We start from the raw sequence: 14,736 nt of genomic DNA on the forward strand, positions 1-14,736 counted from the left end.
CCCCCACAGATCCGGTATGATACAGGTGGTCCATCCTCAACGCTGAAGTGACACTGATGTGGTGGTATGTCAGCATGTGTTGTGTTGATACGTGGGTCAGGCACAGCAGTGCTGCTGGAGTTACTCAAAAGTCTGTCCACTGTGTTAGACACTCTTACCTCATTGGTCCATCTTGTAGATGAAAATTCAGACAGTAGCTCATCTGTCGCTGCCCAGCGTATGTTGGTCGTCCTCTAGTCCTTCATCAGTGGACACAGGATGCTGTATATTCTTGTTTGGTGGACTATTCTCAGTCCAGCAGTGACACTGAGGGCTTTAAAAACTCCAGCAGCACTGCTGTGTCTGATCCACTCTCACAAGCACAACACACACTAACACACCACCACCACCACGTCAGTGTCACTGCAGCGTTGAGAATGGAGTCCTGATCATTGAAAAGCATGGTGAAAAGGAGCAAAAATATATGCAGAACAACAGATGGACTATATCTGCAGAACTACAAAGTGCTATTCAAATATTATTCTATTCGAGAATGTGTGAGAGTGTGTCACCCTGCGAAGGACTGGCGCCCCCTCCAGGGTGTGTTCCTGCCTTGCGCCCAGTGATTTCGGGTAGGCTCCGGACCCACCATGACCCTAAATTGGATAAGCAGTTGCAGACAATGAATGAATAAATTAATACAGTCTAAGGCACTGACTAGTGAGACAGAATAGCGTCAAGGTCACTGCCTTCGGTTTCATACACAGCCTATGTCTCTTTCATAAAATCAGAGTTGGGTGACACATAGTGAATCTTAAACGGCTCCTTACTCTCTTTACTTCATTCCTAGTGAACTATTTTACTGTAGGCTAGTATTTACAAAGACATGTAAGCCATTGTTTGATGTTAAATGTAGTGCACTGTGTAGCGATGTGTAATTCAGCCTGCCCTTCTTCAGCTATGAGGTTCCCTCTTGCCTGTATGTGTAACAGAGGCCCTATGACAAAGCAATGCAGGAATTCTCATTTTAGTGTCATAGTAAAACCCAAAATATTCTACTGCAGGACTTCCGTTGTTTCCAACGTAGAGTACAGGAAATGATTTAACTGCATTCCTTCTATCTGGATGTCACTGTAATTCAATCAATATTTATACAGTGCAAGAGTTAAGCTTATACCTGTGTACCTATATTTATCTATGTGCTGTATTGTTCTAACATTGTTGGTAATCTTATTAAGTATATAACATTCACACATGGGTCACTCTGCCCTACTTATTCATGCATAAAAATATTTATATTTACTATGTGGATTATATATTTCTCTAAGTATCCACTTATAAAAATATCCTACATTAGCCAGACAACTGAAGCCCAAAATGGAGGATTTTCTAATGAAACTGTCTCTAAACTGTTTTTCTACTGAACAGGCTTTATTCTGGGCTTAAGTTTCCTGGCGACACTGAATTATCAGAAATAACAGCTTTGTGGAATACCTACACTTAAAGGCTAAGCACCAGCTCTATGAAAGTGTCAAACAAATAAATACAGTGGAGTTTGAGTTCCTAACTTGTGTTTATTGATAGTCAGAAAACATGTTATTTCTTACTAATTGAAGGAATAAGGTTTAAAAGACCGTTGGTCCCCCCCCCACAACGGTGTTGTGAAACTCTAATAGGCGTCTTGCCTGTGACGTAGATGGTGGACAACAACTCTAGAAGCTGCACTTAATTTAATGCAAAATGACGAAAAGGTGTGTTGTTTTTGGCTGCAATCATTCAATGTACAGTGGGACATCTGTGAACAAATGGCCCAAAGATCCCAAAATATCCAGAAAATGGACTAAATTTGTCCACTTTAAACGGACACTTTGGAAAGGACCCTCCGCTCACTCCGTTATCTGTAGCTCATTTCACTGGCGCTTTTCCAACAATATGGGCATGTAAGGACACCAACGAAAGGTGTTCAAGAGCCTCTGTAACATAGAGGTAAACAGGGTGAGGACACTCACTTCGCCTGTTTTAGTTGGTGTTAGTTAACGTTAGCTTGACTCGCTAAACTCGGTGGCTCAGATTATACTCGGCTACGTAGCTGCATTACGGAGGTTTATAGTGTCGGATGAATTCGAGTTCGACTTCGTTGTTCAGCGGTTGTCCACCAGTGACGTCACGGTCGCGTTCAAGAATTTCCGTAGCGAGCTCGGGTTTTTCCGTCAATTTAATAAAATTGTCAGTTTTAAGCAAATTAAGCTGCTATTTTCATTTTAATTCATACTTATATCTGTCAGTAACTAAAATAATGTGAAATAATCATGGAGGTCCATTAAGTGGTGCTTAGCCTTTAACATTTAGGGGATAGGGGTGGGGCTTATTATTAAACAGCTGTCATTTGCTGAAACACTGGAGTGACACTTTAAACAGCCCGCCCACCAATCTGTAAATTGAAGGTAGCCTCAGAGGAACGGGTTTCTGTAAAGGAGTGAGGTTAGGCGGCTCTTTGGCGGATCCCGAGACTGAAGCGTGGCAAGGCTCCGGCTCCTGGGGAAGGTGAGCTCCAGCAGGTCCAGGACCTGAGAACCGGTGAGTCTTCAATGTTTTAAATCAACGACTCGACTCCTGACTTCCCGGGGTCTCATGGCCTTCCACCTGGAGCCTGTTTCCACTGTTTCAGAACTATCTAGCAATCATATTTCCTATAGGCCATCTCCAGGGTTCTTTGTTTTCCTACACCCTGCATTTAATATATCTGTGATTAGAAGACCCCTGGTCCACAATAAGTGTAATTTCTTACCCAAGTTTGCTTGAGAATAGAATAAATTCATTTTAAAAGTAAAAGTAGTGTAGCAGTGGTGCCTGGGTTGGTCCTGTTAGCCCTTTTAGCCTCGTGTTTCTTGGAAATTCCAGTCAAAATAAGGTAGGTTTCTTTAATCTGACAAGAATATAATCACAAAATGTGTTACAAACCATGTTTTTCTGAGGTTTGAGGTTGGAACTGCAGAGTAAAGCTTCACAATAGAGTTAACTTTACAGTTACACAATTCTAGGACTCCAATAATCACAAATTGCAACATTGTTGGAAGGGTGAAGGCTAGCACGGGTCCTCAGATATTTACAGCCAACTTCTCGTCATTCCTTGTTTTCAAATTGCTGGGTGCATGCCACAATCGAACACACTTGCAGGAGAGCACTAAACAGCTGACTGCATGGGCTAGTATTGTTCTGAATGAGCGGGTGGGCTATACTATACACACACACGTGCCCATTAGATACACTCTTGGACTCCCAGTGTTCCGATGAGTTGCTGTAGTCTGTAACGTCCTGCTGTAGTGCATATTTATAGATATTTATATCAATTGGATAGGCTGAACACATTTGATCAAAAAAGCTAATTATCAGATGGGAAAATTGAATCAAAAGCATCATAGACTTGAGTGTACTGTTATAACCTCAATCTTAATGTAACAGTGATGTGACCCCAATATGAAGGGTCAGTGAGTCAAAACATTTGAACTTTGGCCTTGGATGGCTTGGGCATCACTGGGTAGCACCCATTAGATTTTGATTTAGGGGAATTACACTGCCACTATCAACCTATGCACAAAATAATGACTTTCACGGCACTAATTCCAGCTGCTGTATGTTTAGGATGCTCTTTAGCTGCTGAAAATGTCTGTGCAATTCTCAGTGTGAAGTGATTATATATTAATGCTATTATGTTTAAATCACATGACTGGTCTAGTGACCGAAGATGGCAGCAGGGAACGAGAACGCAATCCAGCAACATTTGGACTTCTCAAGCTGTGGGGAGGAGGACAGCAGTGACAGTAGTGTAGAAGACTGGGCACCAGTTAATGTAACATTAAGAAGCCCCTCCTCCATCTGTCGTACCCCTAGAGTGCAGCGCCACCGTGCTAGGAGTGTTACCCTCACCCCATCTGCACCCACCTCACCCATACCTTACTCTGCCTGGAGAAAACTCCGGCTGTGTGACTCCCCCAGCACTCCAAAGGTAGCAGCATTTACGAAATGGCTTTATTAAGGTAACTGGAAGGTGGAAGTGAACTCAGAGGAACTGATATCATTTTCTTTACTCCTCAGAGTCTGCTGTCCAAGTCGGCCCTGCACTACTCTAACCTTAAGCCTTGTCACAGCCTGAAAGTACCGTGCCTGCCCAGTGTTACCGAGCGTGTACCTGCTGTGAACATTAACCCTTTCACGCCAGACACGGTGAGGAGGAACAGCGAACACTGCAAGAGGAAGAGCCGTAGGAGTGATGGTGATGATGAGGACGATGGACACCGGTAGGGCAGTGTAAAACATTATTTTGTTATGCTCCAAGCCTTTTTAAGTCAGATTTTTTAAGGAGCCATCTTAAAGGGACATATTTTAACCAGCTTTTCACAAGTTAACACTGTTCTTAATGAAGTGTCTGATCTGCTAACACTGTTCTTAATGACGTTTTTGTCAGACTACAACAAGGATCAAACAACACAGCACTTTTCTTACCCTGACTGGTTTCAGGCCTGTTGAGAATGAGCCTGTGTTTACCCTGACACCTAGAAGTGTGTGGAGCAGAAATGCTGTTTTCACTCCTTTACACCTTGTCCACTTCCAGTACACAATCCTATCTCCCCCCCCCCCTTGTTGACAAATGAAAAAGAACAGTGTTCAGCGTGTCCTGTGTTTGTCTGCTCAGGTCTAAGGAGACTCAGACCTCATCTGAGGATGAAAGCTATTTCCTCCCATCAAAGGTATGGTGTTCAAATTGTTTCTGGAAGCGTTTCTTTTCCCTCATGATCTCCTACAAGCTCTCTCCTTTTTATCATTGTTCTAAAAAGAACTTTCGTTTACAAAAGCCTGACCATCTACAGATAAATCCCACCATCAGGTCTCTCTTTCACCCCATCTGCCATCTGTCTGTGCTCAGAGGCCAGCAGTGCCAGCCCTCATGTTGTCGCGTTATGAGAGCGAGTTCCTGGAGTTGGGCCGGATCGGCGTGGGCGAGTTTGGCGCTGTATATCGCTGTGTGAAAAGGCTGGATGGCTGCATGTATGCTATCAAACGCTTACGAAGACCACTCGCAGGCTCTGCCAATGAGTGAGTCAGCACCACCTATCCCCCCCCATAATGCACCATAACAGGCATGACTACATCTTAGTCAGTTTGTTTTTTTTGGACCAGTGCTGTCTCACATTCACATGTATGCGATTACGTAGATGATCTTATTCAGAGCAACTCATGAAATTGCTTTGATGTGTATTCAGTAAATGTGTCAGGGCTAGTACAAATATACCCTTAAAGGAACACTAGCTAAGAATTCATATTGCGTTTCCTCCTGGGCTCTCCACCACAGTTGCGGTGTATAACCACTTTTACAACACTATCTTGAAGTCAAGGAGGGATGTATCAAAGTTAGAGGGTTTGTCCTACATATCACAGGTCTGCGAAGTATCACAATACTTTTGAAGCTGTTATTTTATGGTAAAACATCTACCAAGTGTTACTTTAAGCTAAGATAACAGTATTGAAGTCAATGCTGATGCTGAGAGTGAAATACAAAATAAACATTAGTGTGAGTACAAGTTAGGGTTCTAACTTAAAGATTAACAGAGACTGAGCTGCTGAATATAAACAAACCAGAGAGAACAGCATGTCCTTACAATCATAGATGTCCCTTTTTAAATTCTTTGATATTAATAGACCTAATCGACCAGTGCACTGAAAGTTATATTAACGAGCTTCTCTTGGATTTCACTTTTCTTTCAGGCAGTTGGCTTTAAAGGAGGTCTATGCCCATGCTGTGCTGGGACATCACCCACATGTTGTGCGTTACTACTCTGCCTGGGCCGAGGATGACCATATGATCATTCAGAACGAGTACTGTGATGGTATGATATTTTGGAATGATTACCTCGAAGCAGACTGTTATATGCCTCTGAGCACAAGCCCATGCCCACTCATCACACACGTTTTATGTTTTTGTAGGTGGGAGCCTCCTTGATGTCATCACTGAGAAGGAGGAGCAGGGAGAGTTCTTTCGAGAGCCAGAGCTGAGAGATCTGCTGCTTCAAGTCTCACTGGGACTTAAATACATCCACAGCTCAGGTCTAGTGCATCTAGACATCAAACCCAGTAAGCTCTTCATTTTCCCCCAGTCCTGTGGTATGCTGTTATATCTGAAACTTGGCTTTTCTAGTTTACTAATGAACATATGTATGCACACAGTATGTATGTTTTTCTTCTCCATTCTTGTATTTACTCAGTGCTTGTTAGTTTTACTTAATTTACCCTCGTCTTGGCGCTCATAAATCTCAAGGCGGGAATACACCCTGGAGGGGGTGCCAGTCCTTCACAGGGCGACACTCGCACATTTAACACTAGTATGTATTTATAAAAATAGTAGAAGACCGTTGAAAGAAGATTTGGCCTGAATTCAGTTCTTGAGGTTAGAAAGGTGAAGTGGTAAAATTCAATCTGAGATTAACATGATCTCATGTTAATAATCATTGTAGGTAAAAAACAACAACAACATGGTTTTTCAAGAAAACGTATGCCAGCGTTGCTAAAACCCATAATGAGATCATGTAAATTGCGACTGGTTAGTGCCCAATCTAACTTGGAGTTACAGGCAGCTTGAAAATCAAGGTATTGAGCCATGAATGTTCATCTGTCAGACTTGGAATGACCATGTTGAAGAGCTTATATGGTTTATATAAAGTCTATATATGGTCAGTGGAGCTGATAACATTGACAGTGAGGTATAGAAGGTAATTTTAATATTTTTGCATGTGGTAAACTGCTGAGCCATCACTTAAAATGTGTATGTACTGTTTGTTCGTTAGGTAATATATTTGTCTGCCATCGGCCCAGCTCCAGTACTGGAGGAGCAGGAGACAGTGACGAGGAAGATGATGCCTACCCTTCAGGGGTGGTCTATAAAATTGGTAATTAATTTTAGCACATGGCTGAACTAAGTTATATGCATCTTATATTCAGCTTCCTAAAATCTAACGTGGTGTTCTAATACTAGGTGACCTAGGGCATGTGACCTCTGTCACCAGCCCTCAGGTGGAGGAGGGGGATAGTCGCTTCCTGGCCCATGAAATTCTGAGTGAGGTGAAGCTCAACATACCTTGTTTGCTTTTGTGAATGCTTCTGCAGTGTGGCCCTTAAGAACAACCAAATTGTGTTGAAAGCCAGTAACTCATTGTAAATATTTCAATAGCTTGTGCTGACCTGGGTGCCCTCTTCTTTGTCTGGCTTTCAGGACTACACTCATCTTCCCAAGGCGGATGTCTTTGCCCTGGGCCTGACTATATTGTTAGCAGCTGGTGCTCCACCACTGCCACAGAATGGAGATGAGTGGCACCGAATTAGACAGGGTCATTTACCCAGCCTGCCCCAGGAGTTAACAGAGCCTTTAAGAAATCTTACACAGGTACAGAATGTTCTTGAAGATTAATCTAGGCTGCAGTCCTAGTACTTTTAATGTAGTTGGGTGGGTGTTTTTATTTAAGGTAATTCAGCACTCTATCGCAATTTCCAAATCTAATAAACTAAAGGTACCCGCTGGAAAACTAACCTCTGCTGATTCTTGATTATGTTTAATGAAAGGATTATGTGGATCATGCTTTTATTTGTCAGATGATGTTGGACCCAGATCCTGCCGTGAGGCCGTCTGCGTCTGCATTGTGCAGGCACCCGATGCTGCGCAGAGAAAGGGCTGGAAAACTGGCTACACAGCTGCGCAGAGAGCTCAATGTGGAGAAGTTCAGGACAGCCATGCTGGAAAGGTGAGGGAAGGGAAGGGTTAATGGATCACTTGTCATTCAACTCTTTGTATATTTTGGCAGTCATTTAGATATTGACTTTTTTCGTTGATATCAATACTGTGGGGGGCATATTTCTGTGTGCTGAGAGTGCTCTAGTCAGTTTAGGTCCTAAGACATTTGTGATGTAACAAATCCAAAAGTCATATTGTAATTGAAAGATGAAGCAGTATAATGAGAATTATAGTTAATATTGTGCAGTCTTACCTCTTCACTAGGACCCACATTTAGTGGAGTTAGTGCTTGGACGAAACCAACTCTGATTTCTTTGGTAGTGGAGATGTATCAGGGTTCACAATGTGCACTCTGTTGTTATTCTCTTTTATTTACTATCATCCAGTGAACCTACATGTTCATTCTGTATTATTATATAATGTTAATAACAAAAACACAGGTCAGTATCATAGTTTTGCAAAGTATCTTGTGCTGTTTAAATAAAAGCATAACTTTTAAGACGTTTGGCCCCTTTAACCTCAGCTGTGAATGTTTGCCTTTGAAGGCTTTAATAGAATGTTGCATATTACATCAAACTCCTTTTTTATAATTACTTTTCGTATATTAATAATGTTATTATGTAGAGAATTTTAGCGTAGGTCACATCACGTGTTTGAAGGTGGGTTGAGAGTATTTCAGTGTGTGTACCAGCAGGGGGCACTGTGGTGAAATATTTGACATTTATTATTGTTATTTTTTTAATTATATATTTTCCTCTTCTGAGGGGAAAGTCAGCTGTGGACAAATTATAGTTGGATTGATTTGTAATGCATCTTTTCTCCTCAGGGAACTCCAGGAGGCTCGACTAGCTGCTACCTCACCTAGGCAGTCTCCACTCTCCTCAGGGCGGTCTATCTCAGGCTCTGGCTCGGGTTCTGCACCTAGACTAGGCCGGAGACTGGTGGGCCGCAATGTGGCTCGCTCCATGAGCTTTGGTTGCCTGGGGCACTGAGCCTTTTTTCTGGTTGAATGTCTGGGGGCAAAGATGGGATGGTTGTGTGGGTGTTATTTATTTTTAACAAGGTTTTGGAGAACCTGACTTACACTAGGTTCGGTCACTCATTTTAATGGATTTTTATTTACTTTAAAATAGCTTTTATCCATGTAAATAAAGGTTTTAAATGTGACTGTGTGTGGTTTCTGAACTGGAATAGAAACACAGGCAGAAGCTTGCCTCTGGGATATCTGCCTATCTAACACCTACAGTGTTTACTTCATATTATTGTTATAACCTGCAACTTTTGGCGTTCACACGAAACGAGGAGGTGGAGAAAGACGCGTAGACGGTGGCCATGGAGCTTTGACTTTGCGTCTACACACACCCACACCGTCGCTGTAAACGTTTGTATCCTTTTCAAATGAAAGTCTGAGTGAATAAGCCCGGCTTGAATGATATCTACATTTCCTCCGTTTGTTTACCAAGCTTCCTATGAAATTCCCCTTTGCATTTTTACGTCACTTCCGCTCGGCAATGACGACGGAGACTCGCTGAGTCGACTCTGCCAATGATTTGAGACGAAAGGTTTTTAGTCAACTTCCCAGTTTGTCAGCATTCTTCATCCTACACTGAGAATCTGCACAAATCTGAGCTCTGTTCCGCAAAACAGGAATTCACATTTATTATTTCAAGTTTTAATCTGTCCACCAGGAAACGAGAGCCACACACTGCACATTCAATTCATGGCCCGTTGATAACACCAGTTAAATTTAGTGATTAGTCATATTACGTAAATCCAATGTTGACAGCTGTATAATAGGAATGCTGCTTTTTCCGATCCGACTCAATGGGTTTAGTAGTTAAGTTCTTAAATCCTGTATAGTACATACTCGTAGGTGGACATAATTGACACATTTGTGTCATATGTCTTTGATCTGACCATATGCTATATTTAAAAACATGGATACCCCCTGTTTAAAGAGGTTAATCCTATTTTTTTACGACTCTAGCGCTAGTGAATCAGATTCAAAGAGTCGAGACTAACGGGTGCAAACAGCCGATGCAGGGCTTTCAGCATTTGGATTGCTCACAATTTACGTCACTACGGAAAGGTCCACGTTGGGGCGGGGGTGTTCAGTTTGTCATTCGTGAGTTCAACACCCTTAAAAGTAATGTATAAGTAAAATATTTACGTTTCTTTGTTTATTAAGTTAACAACAGCTTATTAAACACACAAAGAAAAAAAATATTAAGATATTTCAGTTTGGACGCAGAGAGAGTGAGGGCCTCTCCACCTTTATTTTCATTTGCATTGGATTGGCCCATTTTTAACACGAAGCAGAGCGGTAGAAACAGAAAAAGGGAAAGGGTTTTCCACAGCCGTCAGAGCGAGCAAGTTACGGACACGGACGGATGTGAGGAATTTCACCTCTTTGTCTCTACATAGGGAGCTTTTTTTTTTAGCTCTATCTGTTGATACAGAAGTGAAGTCGTGAAGTGTGTAGATAAAAGTTTGATAACTATTATTTAATCCCTAAGCGAGCGAGTGACCAACGAAGTCAGTCCGTTAATTTAGTGTGGAGACGTTAGGGTTTTTTCTGCGCCGCTGTTTAACGAGCAAACTCGAAAACAAACAACGCCGAGGTAAGTTAGAAGATCTGCACATAAACACATAATGAGTTACTCTTAGCCACAGTGAACTAGTGCAGGTAAACCCGTGTTTATTTAGATTAAAGCTCGCCTACGTATTCTTATTAGTTACTTCTAGTGTGTTGAGGAATGAGAGCTAGCTTTAAAAAAATTCTCTGGAGTTTCTGAAGAGTTTCCTTGAGTCTATGATAGGTCTCACACCTATGAGATATCCAGTCATAACCGAGTGGAAATGAGATACTGAATCTTACGTGGGATATAGAGGTTTGAGGTTTTTTTCTTTTCTTTTACAGTTGTATTGAAATACCCATAAGTGAGATACCAAGTCGTAACATGTCGCGGGTCACCCACGCCCCCACGGAGCAGAAGGGGGCTTCCAAGGGGTGATTTTAAACATAGACAAAGAAACACAAAATACAGCAGCTATGTTAATGTAACAGGCTAAAGGTGATTAAATAACTAAGTGCTTCTAATGATCATTGGTGGAAATAAACAATTCCTTATTTTCTGCCTTATTTATGGGTAAGGGTTGAATATTGAAGGTACAATCTCAGTGTTATGATATTATCAGATGCAACCAACAAAAACATTTGCATGATGCAGATTCCCTTGAGGGCTATTCCTCATTGTTTTGGGGTTGGATAGAGTCCAGGGGAAACACTACCAAATCTTACCTACTGTTCCATTTAATGCAATTACAGTGCCATGTTGTTCAGATGGTGATAACTGAAGGTAAAGTGGATTCACAGTGGGTGGGAACAGATGAAATCTAGTGTTATGTAGAAAGTATTCGTAATATTTTAATTAATTCTTCTTAAACATGCACACAAGTTCTTGTTAATGTGGAATGACCCGGTACCAAATGATCTGAAGTGCTGTGAAACTAACCTTTACATACATTTGCTGACCCATGATGATCTCCTCTCGTCTTATTACAGTTTGAGAGGGAAAGAGCCTGAGTGATGGATCACAACGACAACATTGATGTTAGTTGGAAACATACTTCTCTGGTCTTCCTAACTTTTCTTAGTGAAACTCACAGCCAGAACTGTGCGTTTCAGGAGGAGCTGCATAAACTGGGCCGTGATATAAAGCTCTGTGCAGGTCCAGACATTTACAGTGGTGAAAGAAATGCTTACCACAATCCAGTGGACTTGAGCCTTGAATGTGATGGTGAACTAGAAACGGACGGACACATTTCTTTTAACCCCAGGTCTCTCATACAGGACATCCAGCCTCAGGTTCAGTTTGAAATACCAGGTATATTTCAGTGCATTTTTGTATGTCATCATTGAGCTGAATTAACAACAATGTGATAAACCAGTGTTGTATAACTAACTGCATTATTGGTGGAGTAATGTTTCCAGTCTTAAAGCGTTAAGACGCCGTGTGATGTGGCTGAGGTAGACACTATTGTTATTCTAATACAACTGCACAAATTACATTTGTTTTGTATTTAACCAGCTATTTTTATTGAGGTTATCCTTTGGGCTTTACACTTCATTTTCTTGAGCCTGTAGGATTAGTCCAAATTTGGATAAAAGGTTTTTTTTTTTGTAATCTTAGTGGATTTCATTTGATTAAAGAATCTGAAATTGAAATCCAGAGCATATAACAAATCTCCATATCAATTTTTAAAATGTGTACAGGAGGTCCTCGGGTTACGTCAGTCCTGAGTTACGATGTTTCGTGGTTACGACACATCTCCCATTTACTGTATAAAGCCTTGTTTCGACTTAAGTGGTTTGGCGTCGTAAACGTCGTAACGCGAACTTCGTGTTTGGTGTGCGCGGCGGAAGGACACGCGGTTACGTGGCTCGGGACCGAGGAGGACGCCGTCACCCCAGTCGCATTGTAAGCCATTTTAGCTCGCTGCTACGTCATTCTCTCTCACGTGTGCACGTGTGTTTGATTTTGTGAACTTTTTGCCCTTCATTATGGCTCCCAAGACTCTTCTAATGGCAGTGCATCGAAGAAGAGGAAAGCCATCATCATGGAAGTGAAATTAGATAATCATAAAGCGATGCGATAAGGGGGAAACAGCGACAAACATTGGCTGGTCGCTTGGACTTAGTCGTTCGACTGTCGCTACGATTATCAAGGATAAAGATTGCATCCTTGAACATGTGAAAGGATCTGCTCCTATGAAATCGACAGCGATAACCAAGCAGCGTGGATAAGTGCTAACAGTATGTTATTTACGTACAGTGTGTACGTATGTTCCGACTTGCACCGAAAATCGGTTTACGACGCGACGTAAGAACGGATCAACGTCGTAAGTCGAGGACCCGCTGTATATTTTTAATTTTCTTAAGTGCCACCATCAAACATTTTATTGCCTAGTTACCACTTAATACACACAACCATTTCAAGTGTAAGATCCTTGAATGGTATTTGTACTTCCAAAGAACCCACACAAACCTCATTTTTCTGTTTGCAGTGAATGCTGAAGAAGCTCAGGCTGCAAGAGTTGTGGCTGCAGAACTGATCCGAATTGCAGACGATTTAAATCAAAGTCTTGTGTCGCAAGCTGCTGAGAGACTGCGCAAGAATCTGGTCAGACAAACTTCTCAGCAGGTGAGTTCAACCCGTAGAAATGGGTCCTCCACGGCTTATTACTTAATGGTTTTCATGGTTTATCTTCATTTATACAACAGTAGTTCCGGCCGTGCACTCTGATTGGTTGAGAAGCGTTCTAAAGCGTGCTTTATTTCACAACAACAGCACAGGATTCTCACAGACACTGTATCTATCCGCTGCACACCGTCGCTAAAAACTACGCTGCAGGTCAGCTGTCGTTATCACATTTTTCACCGCTAAATTATCTTCAGTTCATGTTTCACACCAATAAACTGACTTCAGTTTATTTCGAGAATACTAATGCCAATAAAATATCACGTAGTTTACTCGGCAGGTTAGCGATACTGTAGTGGTGAGCTGAGGCTGACCCGGTCTGGGCGGTGAATGCAGTGCAGTAGAGTTCGTTACTGTGACGTAGCAACAAGCTACTTGTTGAGGAACTATAATTCGGTGGAAGGATTTACTAATTTACTACCTAGCACTCATTATAAATCAAAATATACTACAGCGCATCTGATAAAGAGCATTATATTGATGCTAAACCTAAGTTAGTAAAACCAACCATAGCTTTCATCGGTTTGCATTTGTTCCGAGTATAACAAACACTCAGCCACTGAGTGATGGTATTTTAGTTCTGTACAGGTTCAATGACTGGTTTCACGGATCTTAGTGGAATCATTGTAGTTTCCTACTTCCTAATGGTCTTTGTGCCCTGTCACTTGTAGAGCTGGAAGACCCTCTTGGCCCGGAGTGTGGAGGGTTTGCTGAGGCAGGTGCCTGGAGTCCACAGTCAGCAGGTGGAGATGGCCCTAACTTTGTCCTTGGTGAAGGCGGTGTGCGAAACTGCCCCTCCTCTGCTGTGGGGTCTCTACAACGCCCTGGTGCAGTACTTCTCTCAAGCCAGGCCCCGGTGACCCTCTCCATCCACACTTCATGTTTTCAGCAAATGTTAAAGAAGTCCATGCTTGGAAAAAGACTATTGTTTCAGTAAATAGTAGGCAGACTGCTGTATTGTTGTTTATGTTTGGTACAGGTTCTGATATTAACCCAGGTGTGTGGTTAAAACCAGAAACACTTAAGCGTAGTGGCGTGGTCTGCAGCTCGGATTACAGGCAGCTGTTGCATGTTCTTCACTGGAAACGAGTGCGTGGCAGTGCTCTGTTGGAAGCTGTTGTTTTGGGGATTTTTTTCGCCCCCCCCCCCCCCCCCCCCCCCCCCCCCCCCCCACCTCAGATGTGCAGTTTGGTGCACATCAAACGGACCAGCTCACAGGGCTATTATGATTATTGTGCAATCAGCTTCAACTCAGCTATTTGCATATCGTGACAGTGATCGTTACGAAGTCCTGATTCCAGTTAAAGCGTGAATGACGGCAGTGGATCAACTTTTTGTTTCAGTTTACACAACTTCCTTTTCTGTACTTGAACTCCTCCAAATGTGTTCCTTTAAACCCTACACGTTATGGAATGTTTTGGGGTTTTTCCTTTTCACAACGTTTGAGAGAGATATATTTTTTCAGTTTTGTATCGATTTACATTGCAAGTTAATTAAACACAAAAAGGACAAAAGTGGAATGTTGTTTTTAATCTGTCTGAAACTGAGGGAATGTAGCAATGATCCCAGACCTGCAGTAGCTCCAGTACCAGGTTTGCTGATGACTTGTTTTCAGGGTTGGGTCGTGTTGACACTGGAGGGATCAACTGCTTGCAATTTGCAAGTGACCCAATTTATTTTGTCTGATCAGACCCCGTAGTTTCACAAAGTATGCAG

The 14,736-nt window shown here is 42.1% G+C and overlaps 2 protein-coding genes across 3 annotated transcripts; both read left to right on the plus strand.

The window, feature by feature from the left end:
• The first annotated feature begins 2,387 nt into the window (after positions 1-2,387).
• Positions 2,388-8,880, plus strand: wee2 (WEE2 oocyte meiosis inhibiting kinase). The gene is made up of 12 exons (XM_066684358.1): positions 2,388-2,556; positions 3,716-3,985; positions 4,075-4,277; positions 4,673-4,727; positions 4,904-5,073; positions 5,743-5,864; positions 5,962-6,108; positions 6,819-6,920; positions 7,007-7,092; positions 7,244-7,414; positions 7,621-7,769; positions 8,586-8,880. The coding sequence occupies exons 2-12, from the start codon at positions 3,725-3,727 to the stop codon at positions 8,749-8,751; spliced, it is 1,632 nt and encodes a 543-aa protein (XP_066540455.1). The 5' UTR covers positions 2,388-2,556; positions 3,716-3,724; the 3' UTR covers positions 8,752-8,880.
• Positions 8,881-10,092: 1,212 nt separating this feature from the next.
• On the plus strand, positions 10,093-14,166 carry bida (BH3 interacting domain death agonist). Of its 2 annotated transcripts, none has more exons than XM_066685410.1 (4): positions 10,093-10,380; positions 11,325-11,646; positions 12,827-12,963; positions 13,692-14,166. In XM_066685410.1, the coding sequence occupies exons 2-4, from the start codon at positions 11,349-11,351 to the stop codon at positions 13,878-13,880; spliced, it is 624 nt and encodes a 207-aa protein (XP_066541507.1). In that variant the 5' UTR covers positions 10,093-10,380; positions 11,325-11,348; the 3' UTR covers positions 13,881-14,166. The 2 variants fall into 2 exon arrangements, with proteins under 2 accessions (XP_066541507.1, XP_066541508.1); XM_066685411.1 differs by having other exon boundaries at positions 10,132-10,151.
• The last annotated feature ends 570 nt before the right edge of the window (positions 14,167-14,736 follow it).

Source organism: Hoplias malabaricus, chromosome 11 (genome assembly GCF_029633855.1).
Source record: "Hoplias malabaricus isolate fHopMal1 chromosome 11, fHopMal1.hap1, whole genome shotgun sequence".
Taxonomy (NCBI): Eukaryota; Metazoa; Chordata; class Actinopteri; order Characiformes; family Erythrinidae; genus Hoplias; species Hoplias malabaricus.

Bases quoted from the DNA above. Each gene is read 5' to 3' on its own strand.
- wee2 (XM_066684358.1), top strand. From the start codon at position 3,725: ATGGCAGCAGGGAACGAGAACGCAATCCAGCAACATTTGGACTTCTCA. The intron at 4,278-4,672 runs GTAGGGCAGTGT...TTGTCTGCTCAG, and splicing joins GATGAGGACGATGGACACCG to GTCTAAGGAGACTCAGACCT. The intron at 5,074-5,742 runs GTGAGTCAGCAC...CTTTTCTTTCAG, and splicing joins CTCGCAGGCTCTGCCAATGA to GCAGTTGGCTTTAAAGGAGG.
- bida (XM_066685410.1), top strand. From the start codon at position 11,349: ATGGATCACAACGACAACATTGATGTTAGTTGGAAACATACTTCTCTG. The intron at 11,647-12,826 runs GTATATTTCAGT...TTCTGTTTGCAG, and splicing joins GGTTCAGTTTGAAATACCAG to TGAATGCTGAAGAAGCTCAG. The intron at 12,964-13,691 runs GTGAGTTCAACC...TGTCACTTGTAG, and splicing joins TCAGACAAACTTCTCAGCAG to AGCTGGAAGACCCTCTTGGC.